This window comes from Ylistrum balloti, unplaced genomic scaffold, assembly GCF_031769215.1.
Source record: "Ylistrum balloti isolate Yb309-2 unplaced genomic scaffold, AGI_CSIRO_Ybal_v1 Utg369742, whole genome shotgun sequence".
Taxonomy (NCBI): domain Eukaryota; kingdom Metazoa; phylum Mollusca; class Bivalvia; order Pectinida; family Pectinidae; genus Ylistrum; species Ylistrum balloti.
This window is the reverse complement of record NW_026781951.1, coordinates 1593214-1610953: the sequence shown is the minus strand read 5'-3', so window position 1 is coordinate 1610953 and position 17740 is coordinate 1593214. Positions and strand designations below refer to the sequence as shown.

At 34.0% G+C, this 17740-nt stretch overlaps 1 protein-coding gene across 1 annotated transcript in view; it reads left to right on the top strand.

Moving 5' to 3' along the window:
- The first annotated feature begins 2744 nt into the window (after positions 1–2744).
- Positions 2745–17740, top strand: part of LOC132543162 (uncharacterized) — a 30147-nt gene continuing 15151 nt past the window's right edge. Inside the window, exons 1-9 of the mRNA XM_060206633.1 lie at positions 2745–2818; positions 4755–4837; positions 6162–6275; positions 6995–7021; positions 7231–7254; positions 14140–14292; positions 16567–16587; positions 17171–17217; positions 17409–17504. Of these exons, the coding sequence (XP_060062616.1) occupies positions 2745–2818; positions 4755–4837; positions 6162–6275; positions 6995–7021; positions 7231–7254; positions 14140–14292; positions 16567–16587; positions 17171–17217; positions 17409–17504 (639 nt within the window). The remainder of the gene's footprint in view (positions 2819–4754; positions 4838–6161; positions 6276–6994; positions 7022–7230; positions 7255–14139; positions 14293–16566; positions 16588–17170; positions 17218–17408; positions 17505–17740) is intronic.

Here is a 17740-nt window from a genome sequence, read left to right as displayed (position 1 = left end):
GATGGGAACGAAAACACTTTCTCTATAGGTCATTTCAAGGATATGTACAGAAATTAATTTTGACTGGAAAGGTTGATAAAAACCACACTTCATGTTTTATTACATGTGTCTTCACCAGTTAGTACGCATGATTTAACATGTTGTCACTGTTTTGATATATTTATCATATGAGCATGATATTCAAAGGAAAATATCTAATAAAAAATAGAAAAAAATGAATAAAATTGATATATGTAAGAGTTTTGTTTGTTATCTTTTAATAGCATTACAGAGTCGGTTGAATTACATCCGAGTGTGGAACGTCAACTTGCTTCACTTCTACAATACTAGCCTTCCTAAACCAGCCAAATATTCATGTTGCATGCATGGTTGGTTTGGAGAAGTTACAATGTAAAATGTTGTTGTTTTTTTATTGAATATGCATAACTATAAAAAGTAAGAGGCCTCATGATGTGCCTTTCATTATAAGATGGACCTTTCAGCATGACAACGCTAGGCTACATATTGCAGGAGTTTTAGGGAATATCTTGCAACCTGAAACATTGTCCCTATTGATAGACCTCTATATATGTATGTGTGTATAAAGCTGTAACGATCATTTAAGTTCTAAAAGTCTAATAAGGTTGGGGTAGAGTGAGTTATAGTGATTTTTCTTCTGTCCTTGAAATGACATTTCTCAATCTTTATACGTATAAAAGTGTCCCTGGTCCCTAGTTGTACTGATCCAATTTTGAGTTTGATCAGAAAAACAAAATGGTAGACAGGTGGTCATCCTGGATGTTGACAGTTGAAGTGTGTAATCATTATTTCTTGGAAAGCTGTTTAACTTAATTCTGTATAGCATTAAAGCTAGATGGGCCAAGTAAGCTTATTGGCATACTGCGCCGTCTATCACCCGTCCGTCCGTCCGTCTAGCCGTCTGTCATCTTTTTTCTACCAATCGCTACTAGTCGTGAATGACTGGATCGATTTGTTGGAGCACGTCTGATTTATGTGCACCTGTAACCTTCATAATCCTTGAATTGGCATGTATTGGGTTGGTTGTTTCCTCCACACCGCTTACATGTTTCTTCAATATTCCCAGTACTTTGATGTCCCATGTTAAACTGTTAAACAACAAGTATATATATGACCACCATCATCAGCAGCTGGTCAATTCAAATCGCCCTTTATTTCGTGGTCCGTCTGTCCCTAGACAAACCTTGTCGCTATTTCTCAGAAAATGCCAGTTCCCCTTGATCCCTAGTTGTACAAAACAAGATGGTAGACAAACAGCCATGTTGAATTTTGACACCGTAAGATCGTTATTGCTATTTCTAAGAAAGTTCGGCATGAGTTTCTCAAATCTCACATGTAGGATCCATGTGGTCTGTAATTGTGCATGATTAATTTTGAGACTGATCAGCAAATAAGATGGTAGACATGTGGTCATTTCGACAGGTGAAAGTTTGTTATCGTCATTTCTCGGAAAGTTTATAAAAAGGATCTGTCGCGGATTACTTAAAGACAGATCGCGGATCAAGTCAAGGCCATTCAATGGCAACCTTACACTGTGTGAAAATGTGCTCTCTTCTCCCCGCTGTCGACTTTATCAATCAGTGTAGATAAAGGAATACAAATGTAAAAATTGACTGATTACGAAAGAAATCACTGGACGCTCATATCTTATCTTGCATTTATTGTGACTGCAACGAGCATCGTGGGTCGTTTGTTTGTGCTGGGGTGGGGCACTCCTCGTTTGTTTGTGCTGGGGTGGGACACTCCTCGTTTGTTTGTGCTGGGGAAGTCACTTCTTCATTCTGATGCATATCTATATGCGCATGGAACTTTCAGACAAGGAAGATCAGGAGACATTAGGATCATAAGGCCAGGGAACCGTCTTCAAACTAAAGACTAATCCACCCACAGACGACTCCATCCCATGAGGGGAGCACCCCGTCACGTCGCCAGAAAATCGACATCAGTCTATTGGACAACGCCCGGCAACGGGAGGAGCTTGGAAACGATTTACCATCATCATCATCATCATCATCATCATCATCATCCTTCCTTGGTGGTATAAGGCAAAACTGAGAATGTTACCGGCGATACTGCAACGCCCACGCGCATATGCAATCAGGCCCCACTTGTATAAAATATCTTAATTTCAGATTTCCTCAAGCCCAGATTTTCCTCAGCTAATATCTCCTTGAAAATATCTTGTATGAAAATTCCTCAAGGAACTTCAGAACATCCTAGCCGATGACTTCCTCCTGTTCCTTGAGAAAAAATTATACAAGCCGTTTTTGAGGAGATATCAGCTGAGGAAAATCTCGACTTGAGGAAATCTCAAGTTGAGATGTTTTATACAAGTGGGGCCAGACTGAAGGAGTGGCCTCCCGTAGTTCGGGCAAACGACCTGCGATCCTCGTCGCTATCATAATAAATCATAATTCTGATTGAACCAGATAAGTATATTTATTGTTTGGAATTTCAAAAAATCTTAAATAAAACCGTATTACAGCTGTATTTTGCAAAAAAAAATGGAAAATTTCACGGTTGAGTGCGGTCAGAGACGTCCCTGGTGTGGCGTATAAGTTTTCACTCCATAACAAAAAAAAAATGGAAAAATAACCTTGAGGAGATATTGCAAACGATACTGTGAATGTTAAGGAACGGCAACTCTGGTAGAGGTTGATTTGAAGCGCTTTTTAAACTATGATCAACAAGTGACGTCATGCACATAGATACTGAAAAGAGTCAAAATGGCGGTAGCAGTTGTTGGCGACTTCGAACTGGAGAAGATAAGAGCCGAGATTCAACAGGAGAAACAAATGAAGTAAGTGATCTTCGCGAAATTTTAAAATTATCCCCACCTTCATCATATTTTCATAGCGATTTTTCTCAATCCAAAAAAATAAATGAAAGACGCACCCGTTACATGCATTATCATGTAGGTCTACTTGTACGCTTTAACCTATGTTATTTACGTCTCTAGTTACTGTACTGTCATTTAAGACAAGAGACTATTTTAGGGCTACTATAGCTACTGTTTGTACTGTAAACAAATATCCCACTTCTTATGTACATTACTTATTTCACTATGTCATCATATGAGATTAATATTGTTGATTTAGGTCATACAACGCACATCCCATTGAATGATCAGCATTTATCTACGGGAAATGCAAACATGTTTTCAACAAGTCCACAAATGCAATAGATCATAGTAATGGCTCTCACAACTTGACATATACATCAGGAACATACAATAGACGGGCAGGAGACTGCCTCTTTGAATGCTACAAGCTTTGTTGTGTTTTAATAACATTTTCTCTAAAAGTCCATTATACAATGTAACTAATCTTTTCAAAATAGTAGAAATATTTTCAATTCCTCTTCAGATATTACATATTTGTGTATGTTATTAATATGAACAAACTTTGTTGATGTTCTATGTTGTCTTTGCATTTACAGTTCACTTCAAAAAAGAAACCAGTAGGGACATCTTGCATTCAGATTTGGCATAACTAATTTTCATTCATAAGATTTCATTCATAAAAAATATCTCAAACTTGACCAATCAGAATGCTGTGTTTTAGTTACTACACTTGCCTTTCAATGTTGTTGAAATGTTGCACATTTTCTGATTATGTTTATTAGATTTTTCTTATATTACCTCAGTGTAATTGCCACATTGTAGTTAGTATATCATTTTACTGTTGCAACAGATCATGATCAGAATACAGATCTCATACACAGAAGGCTGTTGTACGTAATAGTTAGCTATAGGCAAATATTAATGTATATAGGCAAACTATAGGCAAAGACTCTCAGGCAAAGTAAGGGTTACTGATGGCCTTACATGCTCACATTTGCTTCATGTTTTTTGTTTGGATGCACACTATACATTACAATATATTTTGTGCTATATTCATTCAGATGACGATAGGTATTGACAGAACTCCTAGAACGAAGAATGCAGCATGAAATTGTATTAACAAATTAAAAATAATCAAATTAGTTACAAAACAGGGAAAACTTATTCCCCTATTTGAATTGGCCCCATGACCTACTAACATGTGATTTCTTAAGAACTCCAGCACTTCCAAGCTTCCTGTGAGCTATCTGTATATGTATATTGATCAGAATTTCAAAGTTCAATATTGTATCAATAGAATGATTTGTACATGTACATATAAGAAAATGCCTGCAGCTGCACCTCTAGGCCTCTTGTTATATCAACAATCTATGGTCAACATGGCTCTGCAGCCTATGCTGGTATGACTTATAACCTAGAAAATGTGGTACTCCTGATTATTATTGCTTCAGCTGTTGAGATGTTTGTATATCAACTTGTGTAATGAACTGCGTTTTGAATATGGAGTTCAAGTGTTTTGAAATGTGTAAGCAACTTTTTATCAATAACCAAAAGTAAAAGGGTCTTGATATTATCTAGCTTGCTTTTTCAACAATCAATATGCCAGAGTAAAGGCATTTGTGTAGTGTATAAAGAATATTATTTCAAGTTTACAGAAAATGTCTTTATGTACCAACTATGTAAGCTGTATAGTAGTTGAGCAACATATTTTAAGATTATTTGGCCTCTTTCACTTATGGTTCTTTATAGTCAGATGACCCTTCAGGCCCTTTGGGCCTTTTATTCATATTCTACATTTATTTTATCACTTTAGGAATAGATCTTTAGAATATTTTCATTTCTACTTTCATATGCGTCTATTTTTGTAAAAGCAGTTTTTGTGTTGATATTTTAGAGAAATGCTGGAACAGTCCACAGCAGAACTACAGTACACTATAGATGAGCTAGAGAAACGCTATGATGGCGTTGTGGATGAGGGTAAGTCCTTTTAAGATAGGTTACAAAATAAATGCTAGTTAGTCAATTCACAAATGTAACTTATTCTACTTTTGGGTCATCTGACTTAAAGCATTACTTTACATGTGAAGCACTGTAAGAGTGTAACCGTAATATTGAATAAAATAGAACTACCAGTAAATGTATTAAAGATCGTAAACACATGGGTCAATGACAAACTAGTATTTTTATTAATCTGCATCGGCACAGTAGTTATCGTTTGTTTTTTCCTTTTGGTTTCTGTCAGTGTGCAAATAAAAAAAATAAACAAAACACAGTAGATTTACAGTTAACAGACTACAGTGTATTTAGTTATAAAATTCTACCTTTCTCATATGTACCTGTGTAAACAAAGGAACCACAAAATATATTCAACACAAACAATGTTCTAATCATCCATGTTTAATTGACTAAGTTAAAGAAGAGAAAAACTCTGGATGGAACAAAACATTTGACTCATCCAATGTATTTGATTCAAGCATGTTCTACACAAATGAGATTTACTGTGTATACATATCTGGATGTGATACAATGGTTTTAAACTAATCTATCTTATGATAGGCACTTTTTTATTATATATGACTTTAATACGTCTATAGGTGGATACAAATTGAGGATTGTGTTGTCAGTATGTTGACACGTTAATTTTTTATGTGGTCGTCATGACACTTGAGGGCTTTATCACAGAGAACATGACTGATGATTTGAGGGATTTGATCATCTTGTGTCACCAAAGTGACGTGGGCCATCTCGGATCATAGTGATTCTGTCTTGAAGATCCATGATAGGGAATTAGGCTTATAGTCTGCACTGATAGTCCTCTTAAAAGGGAAGTCTGTGATAAGCTGAAAAAGTTTTTAGTGAACTGGAGGGATCTGTATTTCACTTTAATTCATAACAAGATTCATTGATTTAGGATAACTATATTATATCAATACATGTACCTATTACATAAACATGTCCTAAGAATTAACTGCAACTATTAACAAAAATAATATTGCTATATGTGGAAGAAAATTTAGAAAAAAAACTTTAATAGCAAAAAAATTACATTTTTGAGTGTTGATTATTTCTTTAATTCAAGCATTACAAGAACAATGATATCTTATATTTGTAGAACTGTTGGGCCTTTTGTATAGAAACTTTAACAAAAGAATATGGATGACAGAATGTTTTATCTTTCAATATGTTGATATTATGTTGCATATTGATTTCATCAGAATAAATTGAAAATTCAGGGTATTTTAATGCATATATATGCTTGTCATCTTTATAGAAGGATGTAAGAGGAATTTTATAATTGAAGGAAATGAATGGAAGACAAGATGTGAAACACAACAGGAAATGAACGACCAACTAGATAAGCAGATCGCAATGTTACAAAGTAAAGTAATGGAGGCTAAAAGTAACCTGAAAGATGGTAGGTATACATTTATTTATTGCATGGCACTTCCCATTAGCTTGCCTGATATAATTTAAGGCATAATTTAATTACACTTGCTTCACAGTCGATGTATGGCCAATCACAAACCTGTGCATGCTTGCTGTTATATTTTAAATGGAACGACTAGGACAAAGGTAATCCTCTGGTTACACTATAGAAGTTCTTAGGAAATACTTCACTAGTGTGGTAAAAATGCTATGGAGGACACTTTGAAAACACAAAGTTGTTTTCACTTAAAAAGTGAAATGTTATTTGATTTGTAAGAAATGATGATAGCTTCAAAATGTTCATTAAGTATTACAGTAAAAAGTCACTAGACTGTTTAAACAACTACATGTACTACAAACCCTGCAGGAGAGATAGATTTGCTTACCTGTCACTTGTAGCCATGGGATGATCACCACAGGTTCATAGTATGAATTGGTAAATTTAGCTGCTGCGACATCGTAGGGTATATGTCAGTAATAGGGATTAAGTTACTGTATACCGTTAAGACAAGCATACATCAGTCAGCTGGGACATCAGTCAGCTGGGACATCGTAGGGAAGATGTCAGTAATAGGGATTTAGTTACTGTATACAGTCAAGACAAGCGTACATCAGTCAGCTGGGACATCAGTCAGCTGGGACATCGTAGGGAAGATGTCAGTAATAGGGATTTAGTTACTGTATAGAGTTAAGACAAGCATACATCAGTCATCGTCCCAATGACAAGTGATAGGGGTTAAGTTTTAACAGTTACTATCACATACATATAATGTAGTTATAATGTCTCCTTGTTGTACAATGTACGTTTACAAGTCAAATGTTGGTGAGTTCAGCACCATACTGATATGCCTAAAAGTTTGTTTTAAGTCCTCCTTTGTAATTTAGCTCAAATTTAGAAAAAGACATACAAAATACATTGTTTGATGTCAGTAATGTCCCTAAAGGCCTGCTGCTGAAATATCTTTCAGGTCTCTATAATTTTACAAATATATCACCTGGATAATACCATTGGTAGACCTTAACGGTTCAAAAAATCCCCAAACTGTCCTGTTATCTATTTTTGTTCGCATTGGATGTGCTAGCAAGAAAACTTCAATTTAAGTGTTTATATGAGAAATGACTGACTATTTTAGTTATATGAATGACCTTGACCCATTTTCATGGTCACAGGGGTCAAAATTTTTAAAGGACTTCTTCTAATAAGCAATAGACCCAGGGTGCTGATATTGGTCCTGGGCTAGGATGTAGGGCTACTAAGTTTGTTGATATGAATTACTTTGACCCACTTAAAACCTTTAAAAGGTCCTTGCTGTAGATATTGATTCTTTGATACAAGTGGATGAAGGGCTTCTGATTTGTTCAGATAATTGACCTTGACCTATATTCAAGATCTCTTAGGTTAAGTGAGTTGTGATCTGAAAATTTCTTTTTCAGCAAGCAACAGGTTTGAAGTACATGTATTGGCATTTGTGTAGTATAGCATGTATAAAGAATATGATTTCATGTTTGCAGAAAATGTTTTGATAAACCATTAATGTCTTGTTTGTAAGCTGTAGAGTAGCTGAGCACTATATAGTCAGATAAACATGAAAGCCTGTGAGCCTCTTGTCTATCATTGCTATCAGTGTATACTGTTTATCACTTTATAAAATGAAGATTGATGATAAAAACTGCAATGTTCACATCCGATTGATTTATGTTTGCCTCATATTTGTTTGATGTTGACTTCTTGTCTTTGTAAATCTGCAGCATTTTATTGTTTCTTTGATTTATACAGTGATTAACTATATGTTAATAATGTTTTGCTTGTAGGTATGATAATATACTTTTACCCACTCCCTCACTGTTTACCTTGCTACAACACAGTATGTTTCAATATTTGCTTGTGTTATGTCAGCACGTCAGGTACTGTATTTTCTGGATTATAAGCCATGGCCATTTTGTCCTTGACGATCGGGGGTGTGACTTCTAAACCAGTGCGGTTTACATGTGGACGAAAAAAATAGGCAAAATGAAAAAAATGGAGTGTACCAGTACAGTTTTTACGAGGACCTATCCGTCACATGTTTGTGACTGAAACAGATCATCTAGAATCGTCATTTGCAATCATAAACAGGATGATTTAAGATTGGTAGATGTGATTAATCAATATGAATGAAAAAAATTTACAATAACCTGAAGATGTATCAGGTCAAATTCTAGAATGACCATCATGCTTGTTTATGATAAGAATGGCTTCATGTAACTGACAAGAGATAATATGGACCTATAAGAATTTTGTCAGCATGCAGGAGCCTTGCTAATATTTAATAGTACAGACACCAATGGAGATATTGTTAAGTAAACTGTATGTAATGTCAGACCCTTTATCTTTGCATAGGCAATCTTCAGAGGCTTCCAGGCCAAATAAGTTTGATAATTGCTATTTCATGTTTTTGAAACATGTCAAAGAAAGGATTATCTGTGTACAATTCATTTACAAACTTCAATCAATTGATTCACTGACGATTTTGATAAATTGCCTTCTGTTGTCTGTTACATCAGCAAACTTATAACCACATCATCAGAAAGGAAAATATCCAGTTTTTATCACTGTTAAAAATTGGCTCTGCGGCTTATAACCTGGAAAATACGGTTTTTATCACATAATTGTCTTGTTATTCAGTGAATTTGCCCATTATTTGTTGTTTTATTCACTGCACCAGCCAGAAAGTGATAAATATGTTACAATATGGACATTGTTTTCAATTTGTATGATATTATAGAAAACGCATCTCTTGATCCTTTAATTTTTGCTGAGAAATAAAAACTTGAATCAGTCTATGACTTGTTTGAAATAGAAACTTCTTTAATATCCTGTAACCTAAGTAATATAATCACATAGCTCCAATCTCCAATTCACAAAAATCATTCCAGATCTCCATTTGTTCACTGCCACAGCATGACTCCAACAGAGGCAAAGTGTGCACACATCAATAATTTCTTTATAGGGTTATTTCTAATGATATCCTTTGTTAATCCATGGATATTTCCATTAGAATGTTTGGGTATTACACCAGCAGTTTGCAGTTATCAGCTGGAATTTATCAGCCAGATCGGTAAATTTTTGTCTGAAAATAATCCAAAAATACCCTATCTCAAAGAGTTGTTATGTAAGCTTGTTTTCTGTTCAAATGCTTTGTATCCTTCTTGTTTATTGAGAGGATTGTCTTACTATTTGACAATAATATCTCATAAATCTGGCTGCTTAGTATATTTATCTCACCTTGCCTAAAGGGCCAAGTGAGATTATGCGTGGTGCAGAATTTGTTGTCCGTCTGTCTGGCATCCACTTCTCCTTTAAACAACTTCTTTTTAATGAGAGTCCAAAAGTAATGATGTTTGGCTGGCAAGTTCCTTGGATAAGCCCCAACAAAGTTTGAGAAAAGAAATGGCCTTGACCGATATTCAAGGTTACAGGGGTCAAATTTGTTAAAAGATTTAAACGACTACTTATGATTAACCAAAATGCCTAGAGACATGATGAGTTGATAGGATGACGTTCAGCAAAGTTTGACAAAAGATAAGACCTTGACTAAATTCAAGGTCACAGGGGTCAAATTTGTTTAAAGGTTTAAACAACTTCTTCATGACTTATATTCAAGGTCACAGGGATCAAATTTGTTAAAACATTTAAACAACTTCTTTTCATTAACTAAAAGGCCTAGAGGGTTGATATTTGGCTGGTATATATATATACCAGGTGAGCGTTGCAGGCTCATTGGGCCTGTTGTGTTACAGTCAATCTCCAAATTATTTCCTTGGACAATATGATATACAATAGATAGATGTCTGGTTTAAGAAAACCTAACAAAGTCATCAATTTACGATTTCATTGGTAGTAATTAGTTAGTAGTTAATCATTGTGAAGAGAGAAATCTTTTTTATATAGCATCAAAATGTCATCTAAATTAAGTTTGCCTTTTATGATTGTCTGCTGTTACGTCAAATCAGATACGTGTCATAATGACACTGGTTGCAATATCTTTATTTCCCTAATCACTTTTTGTGAAAATCGTAGAGGTTTACCTAGTAATTGTAGGCATAATTTGAAATCTTGAATGCCATTTTACAGATCATACAACACGATATAGGCGTAGCAGAATTTTCAGAGATGTTGGAAAAACACTTGGTATGATACCAAAGGGTTTAAGACACTAAGACAAGTTTTGTACAGAAAGAAATAATACAATTTTCAAATTAATATGGGAATATTGTCATGCAAAATAAACTAAATTAATATATTTCCTCCACAGAAAGAAGCTTGACAATACACATTTAAAAAAAGGTCAATGTTAGGTCTTCATAGTTAATATACATTTAAGATTTGTTGACAATGAAAAATAATTTCCTATTTTAAGATATAACTCTATTATGGTACATATTCTTTAATATGTAAAAACTGTAGAAAATAACATATTTTACCTGTCAATTTCATATGGTATGCAAACATAGATGATGTGTCTTAAACCCTTAAACCAAAATTTTGGATGAAAGATATTATAAGTCATGAAGAAATCATTTGAAAATAAAACAGCATGGTTTGATATTTAATGCAATAGAGATTTCTACCTAAGGATTTCTTTTAATTGCATGTCATTTACAATTTGATTTTTCAGTCCATTTTCTGTTTTTGTGCTGATTTTAGTTAGAAAAAAATCATTCCCTGAGTGCGATAATTGACAATTGTTTCAAACTACCGCTTTTAATTTAACCGATAACATGCAGTTTATTATTACACATCGGATCATTTCATATTGCTTTGTCTGTTCATGTCTGTTCTCATGTTTCTGTCATTTCTTAGAATGCCTCTCCTCCTTAACATCTGAGATGACTTCAACCAAATTTGGTCTGAAACATCCTTAGGAGATGGCAATCCTTAGATAAGTAGGATGGTTCTATCCCTGTGGACAAGGGGATGGGGCCCCATAAAACTATATTTCTGCTGATAACACCTGTGTAAGGTTGATTTGACCTCGAGGGGTAGAGGTCTCACGAGAGGAATTGGCTAAAATGTCTCATTAAAGCACTTTTCTTCCTTTGGATACTTGAGTGGATTTCAGTCAAATTTGATCACCTGGGGAAAGCATATATTTCTTCGATAAACAAAGTTTGTTCAACTCTGAAAACCAGGGTTCCCAAATGGGAAATAGATGTTAAATTTTGTTTTAAAAAACCACTCCTTATCATACTTGAAACTAAGTACACTGAACTTAACCTTCTAACGTAGAAAAAAACCCAGCTTGTTTTTGTGTTATATATATATGTACATCTATCTCCTTTATAGTGACATATTTCTCTTCTTGCAGTCCCTTTTTATAAAGGTTGGTCTTCTACAGGGTAAAGCATTCCTTTGAGTTGAGATGTTAATTTTCTAATTCACGAAATTGAATAATTTGATTTCACTTCAAGTTCAGCCATTTCCTGGTGAATAGGAATCACATTGACATTCTCACTGTGTGTGACATTCAAACTGTTTGATGTGATGACAGCAAAAACTCCACCTAAATTTTACCATTTCTATTTAGCATTATTTGTTGAAATTGTCTGTATAATATAAGCATATCACCATGATTCTGAAATCACATTTACTGACACCGATCATTAATCTTCTTTTGATTCGTCGTGGAAGTTAGTAGTTATAAAATATTCTCAGTTATGATGTTAGTGTGAAATGTAAGGTGAACATGTTATCTTGGAGCACAACTGATGGATAATTTAACATAAAATGTAAAGTAATCTCTGGATGAAATCAAACTTTGTTCAAATTTAAAGAAAATTCTCATTTTCCTTGATCTAGTAGCAAACTTAAGCCTCGTGACAAACACAGACTAAAGACAGACCTCTGTCTAATAAAGGACATTGACTTTGTAACCGACCTCAGCTTAACTAGTAGGCTGGATGTAAGAAATCAATAGACCTCTGCCTCTCAACAGACTTCAGTCTAGTAAAAAAATTCTGTCTATGACCGATCTCTATCTAAAGAAAGATTTTAGCATAATGACATGTCTAAAAATTCATAACAGGCTAATAACAGATTTGAGCCCTATGACAGAACTTGGTCTAATGACAGACCTGTAGGCCTCATGATAGACTCTGCCTCCTAATGACCTAAATAAAGACCAGGGCCTAATAATGAATCTTGGCTTAATGATGTACTTGTTCTGTCTCAGACAAGGTCATTCATGTAACTGCATAGCCATTACCTGTTATGGCTTTTCTTTAAAAATCAATAAAGAAATAAAGAAACACTTGTTTTATTTCCTGCATGCATACGTAATGTAACAATAGTACCCTACATTATGTATACACAAAATGTACTTAGATAGGTTTCACATCAAAGGTCAAAACCCTGATGTAGAATGGATCTGACAGAAGTCATGAAATGGCCTCACAGCATTTTGATTGATTTTATTTTCAAGCTATATTTTTTCTATTTTGCAAATAGAGAGTACTTAAACACATGAAACATAACAACATTTATAGTTTACCAGAACTGAGGTTAATTGTCTTATCTTCTCTCTTGTATTTTCTCTCCTGCAACTTTTTCCTGATAACCAACAAACTTAGAGTTGTGATATTTGCCTGTTAGGTTTCTGGGATGAAGTGAAGGAGGTCAAATTTGTCAAAACAGACAAATTCTCCTGGTTAACCGAAAAGCCTAGAAGCTTAATACTGGGCTAGATCACAGGGGTCAAATTTGTTAAAACCTTTAAAAGCTTTCCCAGTAAACTAAAAGTCTGAGAAACAGGATATTTGGTGGTTATTTTAGGTGAAAACCTGTCAGATTTCAAAACAGAAAGAAATGACATTTATCTGGTTCATAACTGTCACTGTTTAGAGATGAGTGTTAGGAGCTTTAGTTTGTTTTTGGAATCGACAAGTGAATTTATTTGTGATAAACATTGATTGTGTTAATGTGATGGTCATTGGTTAACAGGTGAGTGATGCAGGCCTATTCAGCCTTTTGTTGAAAATGAAATGGAACCATGCATAAGATAATTGTGCATTTGTTTTACTACTTAACAGCTCCTGTAAATGCGATTGGGCTGTACCCATCGCATCAAAACAATTTTCTTAAATGATGCTTATATAACCTTGTACACTATATATAAATATTGTATTAAAATAATTGATACCCCACACTTTTGAATTGCTGGGTTATGTGTCACTATCAGACTAATGCCACATCTGTGTTGTGTCTGGTTCTAGCTAAGGAAGCTGTGGAAGGTATTTTGATAATAACTGCAAGTGTAGTCTTGCTCATGTTGCAAACTGCTAGAGTAATGGACATAGTCACAGCAATATGAATTCATTGAGAAAAATACCAGTTCTATTTTTGCGCTAATACTCTCTTTACATGTAAGCCTATTTTATCATGTGTTTGCCTTCCAGTTTATATTTTTCACTGAATGTTACATTATTGATAGTGTTCACCTAAAACATTTTTATTTTGTATTGTTATTAATCACTATAAATTCTTTAATCATAAGACAGCTTATGTATTCATTTGATAAGCTATTAACAATGTTTGTGTGTTTGTTGTACTTATTAATTCAGTCTATTGTGTCATGTGTATTTGCAATAACACAATAGAGCATCACCTCAGTTATTTCCAATTCTGTTGCTTGAATATAAACTTTTTATAGAACTAAAAAATCACAATATAAGTTAGGCATATATGTATACTTTAATTTAAATTACCTATGTATATTCAAAATGAACATCCACCAAAACTAGCTAATACATCATCAAGTTAACCTGGCAACTTTTACTGTTGCTGTCATCAACAATTACTGTGTTAATTTTTGCAGTTGGGTCTTACGGGGCTATTAGTGATCTCACAAGTAGTAATGGCCCGGATAATTCTAATATGAGTTATGTGGCATCAGATTCAATACCCAGTACAGCCAAGACAAAGCCAGCAGGGATCACAATAAACATAGCAATAACAAGTCCACGCCAAGGTACACAAAAAGTTATTCCCCTTTGTTAAATCTTTTGGGATATAGTTATTTCTTTTTTTTTACTCACAATCTGGGATGGAAAATTTAATTATGTCCTTTTATATCATGTATCTTCAACCACTTGATTGTACATAAAGAATGTTAACAATTTGTTTGCCCAATTCTGTCAACATATTGATAAAACATTTGACAATTTTTGCTAGACCATTATTTGTTCAAACTAAATATCTTCCATTGTTGTCAACTATAGCTTTCATAGATACACAGGTCTTCAGCAACCTCATGTTATTAAAAGGAATTTCTACAGTAGATAGACCTTATGCTATGACACAGAGTCCTTCATTTTCCCATCAGTCATCAGGCATCTGTCTAACAGTGTCTGTCCTTTTTTTCATGCTCCCTAAAATTTGTTCATTATCGTTGCTGCTTGGTCTGTCTGTTTTTCTGTCTATCTGCCCTTTCTATGTCTGGAGCTTAACTTTTCCCACAGTTAAGCAAGGATCATGAAAAACTCTTGTTAGGACTCCATATCCATGATACAGATGCTCTTTTGTGATCACCATCTGTCCAACTGTCTGTCTGTCCTGAACTTGAGCTATCTGCTGAAATCTTGTGTATTTTTTACTTGGTCAATGTCAAAATTTTGTAGCTTTTCCCTGAAAATCATTTTGTAAGGACATTATCAAGCAAAGCTTGTCAGAATTTAACAACAAGACAACTGACCAAAATCCTAAGTCAAAGGTCAAGGTCAGTAGGTACAAAGGTTAAAGTCAAATTTGGTACCTTTTCACCAATGAACATCTTGTTATGACATTATGAAGTAAAATTGATCAGAACAACTTAACTGACCAAAAGTGTCAAGGTCGAGAGGTGATTGATTTTTTTTATCTTCTCATATATCTCAAATATTTAGTTATTTCATTATGAAGCAAAGTTGATCAGAATTAAACAATTAATCAACTGAACAAAGGTTAAGGTCACCCCAGAACAAAGAGGTTGAAGGCTAAATTTTGTAGCTTTTCACGGTTTTGTGATGCTGTTATGAAGCCAAGTTGGTCAGTATTAAACAAGTTAACTGACCAAAAGATCAAGGTCACTTGGTTTGACCTTTGAGTCCAAAGGTCAAGGACAAAGTGATTCAAAACTGAACAAGAATGCAAAGGAGCCACATCATCTGTTAGTCCCTCTGTCATTCCATATATCAGTCTATCTATCAGTCCATCTGTCATTCCATATATCAGTCTATCTATCAGTCCATCTGTCATTCCATCTTTCAGTCTATCTATCAGTCTATCTATCAGGCCATCTTTCAGTCCATCTGTCATTCCATCTATCAGTCTATCTATCAGTCCATCTGTCATTCCATCTTTCAGTCTATCTATCAGTCTATCTATCAGGCCATCTTTCAGTCCATCTGTCATTCCATCTATCAGTCTATCTATCAGTCCATCTGTCATTCCATCTTTCAATCTATCTACCAGTCTATCTATCAGTCCTTCTGTCAGTCCATATTTCAGTAAAAGCTTAAATATCTAGTTGAGCAATACAGGCTCCTTGGGCCTCTTGTTAAATCAAACTGTCATCCAGTTTTTGTATCATTAAATGATTTCACATATCAAATTTTTATCATATTCAAAGTGATTCATTAAAATTATCAAAATCTTAATAGATCCAAGGAGAATATTTACCAATTCCTAATAAGTTTAAACATATATATATGTTGATAGTAATACACAATTAATTATACTGTATCAAGTGATGTTAGGTCACTTAAAACTAAATACCATATATAGTTCAGTCTTATTACATCTATCTTAAATGTTCAAATTTAAATGATAAATTATTGTCTCCCAGAACAGTGTTAGCATGGTAAATACTTTAAAGCTAGTTGTTTAAAGTTTAGTGTTTCAATGTTGAAGATGGTGGTGAAAGTAGTTGATAATTGCTAATAGTAGTTACTAACTTCACAGTAGACATATAGATTGAGTGTTGTAGTTACAATCATACTCAGTAGAATACTTGTACAAACAAATACGTGTCTTTATATGTTTTTATAATGCTTTCGTTTATTTGTATTGTTGGTTAGGTGAAATAGATTTGAAGTGCTGGAATTAACCAAAATGTGTTCAGGTCGTGATGATGTTCTGGTTTCAAATGATAGGGTGAAGGTAGAATATTTTATATCATACAGTTGTATGATCAATGGTGTTGTAAGTGTGCATTTTATAAATGCTGTCGATGTAGTTTACACTCCCATTTCTTTCAAACTTTCAGGAAGAGACAAGATATTTAATGGTAGGAGTACTGAAGCTTTATGGATTTGGTTTAATATCAATTTAACAGTGTTGTGGGAAAAGGGAACTCATTTCTTTGTTGTTAAATAACCAAAATCATGGTCAGCTGTCTTGTGGTTTCAATCCGGTGATCCATGCTGAAATTATATTAAAAAATCGGTTCAAAAGAGCACATTATAACAATCTAGCACATGTTGGATTTAAATGTTTTTTATCTAAATGTATACTCTGCTCAAATAGTCTTTCTTTTATTATTGTCAACACCCAATTCAATCATTAATTACATTAATTATGTCTGCTAAAAATCACAGGATGCTGAAAACTTGTGATTCATAGTGAAATTTAATGTCATTATATCATTAACGGGCCATGTGATAAATATTGTAAACATCTTGTAATTTTCATGTAATAATTTGGCTCAATATGGTGCATAACTTGATCCTAAATAAAAGATTTTATTTATCTCTTAACTTAAATCATGGCTGTTGTTTTGCCTTGTTATTATGCAAACATATCATATCTTGTTTATCAATCACATTTTTACAAAATTTATTAAGCATAACCTTGTCGTTTTCTTTTTTAAGCTGGAAAATCAACGAAAGACATGAAGAACTTTGATGATCTATCAGACGTAAGATTGAGTATTATTTAAATAAATGATGACAAATATAAGTTCATTTATTTGATTACAGAAAGAAAAAGTAACCATTTAATGCTCTAGCTTAGCACATATCAATTTGACATGACAGTGAAAAACAATAAAGTTTTTACAAGCCAACTTTTATTTTTAGACAAAATGAAATAGATTATATTTTCATAAAGGCAACTCCACACATGGTCCGAATGTTGGAAAAGGAGAAGAATATGCTACACAGCCAGATGCGAGACATAGAATGGAGACTTGACCAGGAATCTAAGGTAAAAAAGAAATGTCCAGTCTTTATTTGATGAAAATTACGAAATTTATCTTATTATGGGGCTGCACCTGTCCATCTAGATTTCAATTTTCCTTTTGATCACTTTGGATTTTCCTTAGTCGCCTCCTAGGTTTCAAAATTCAGGCCCATAGCATCACTTACGAGGATGAAACAGCTGTATAATGTATAGTTTGACTCTGCTGTTTCTCACTCTAAATTATGACAATTTGCTATTCA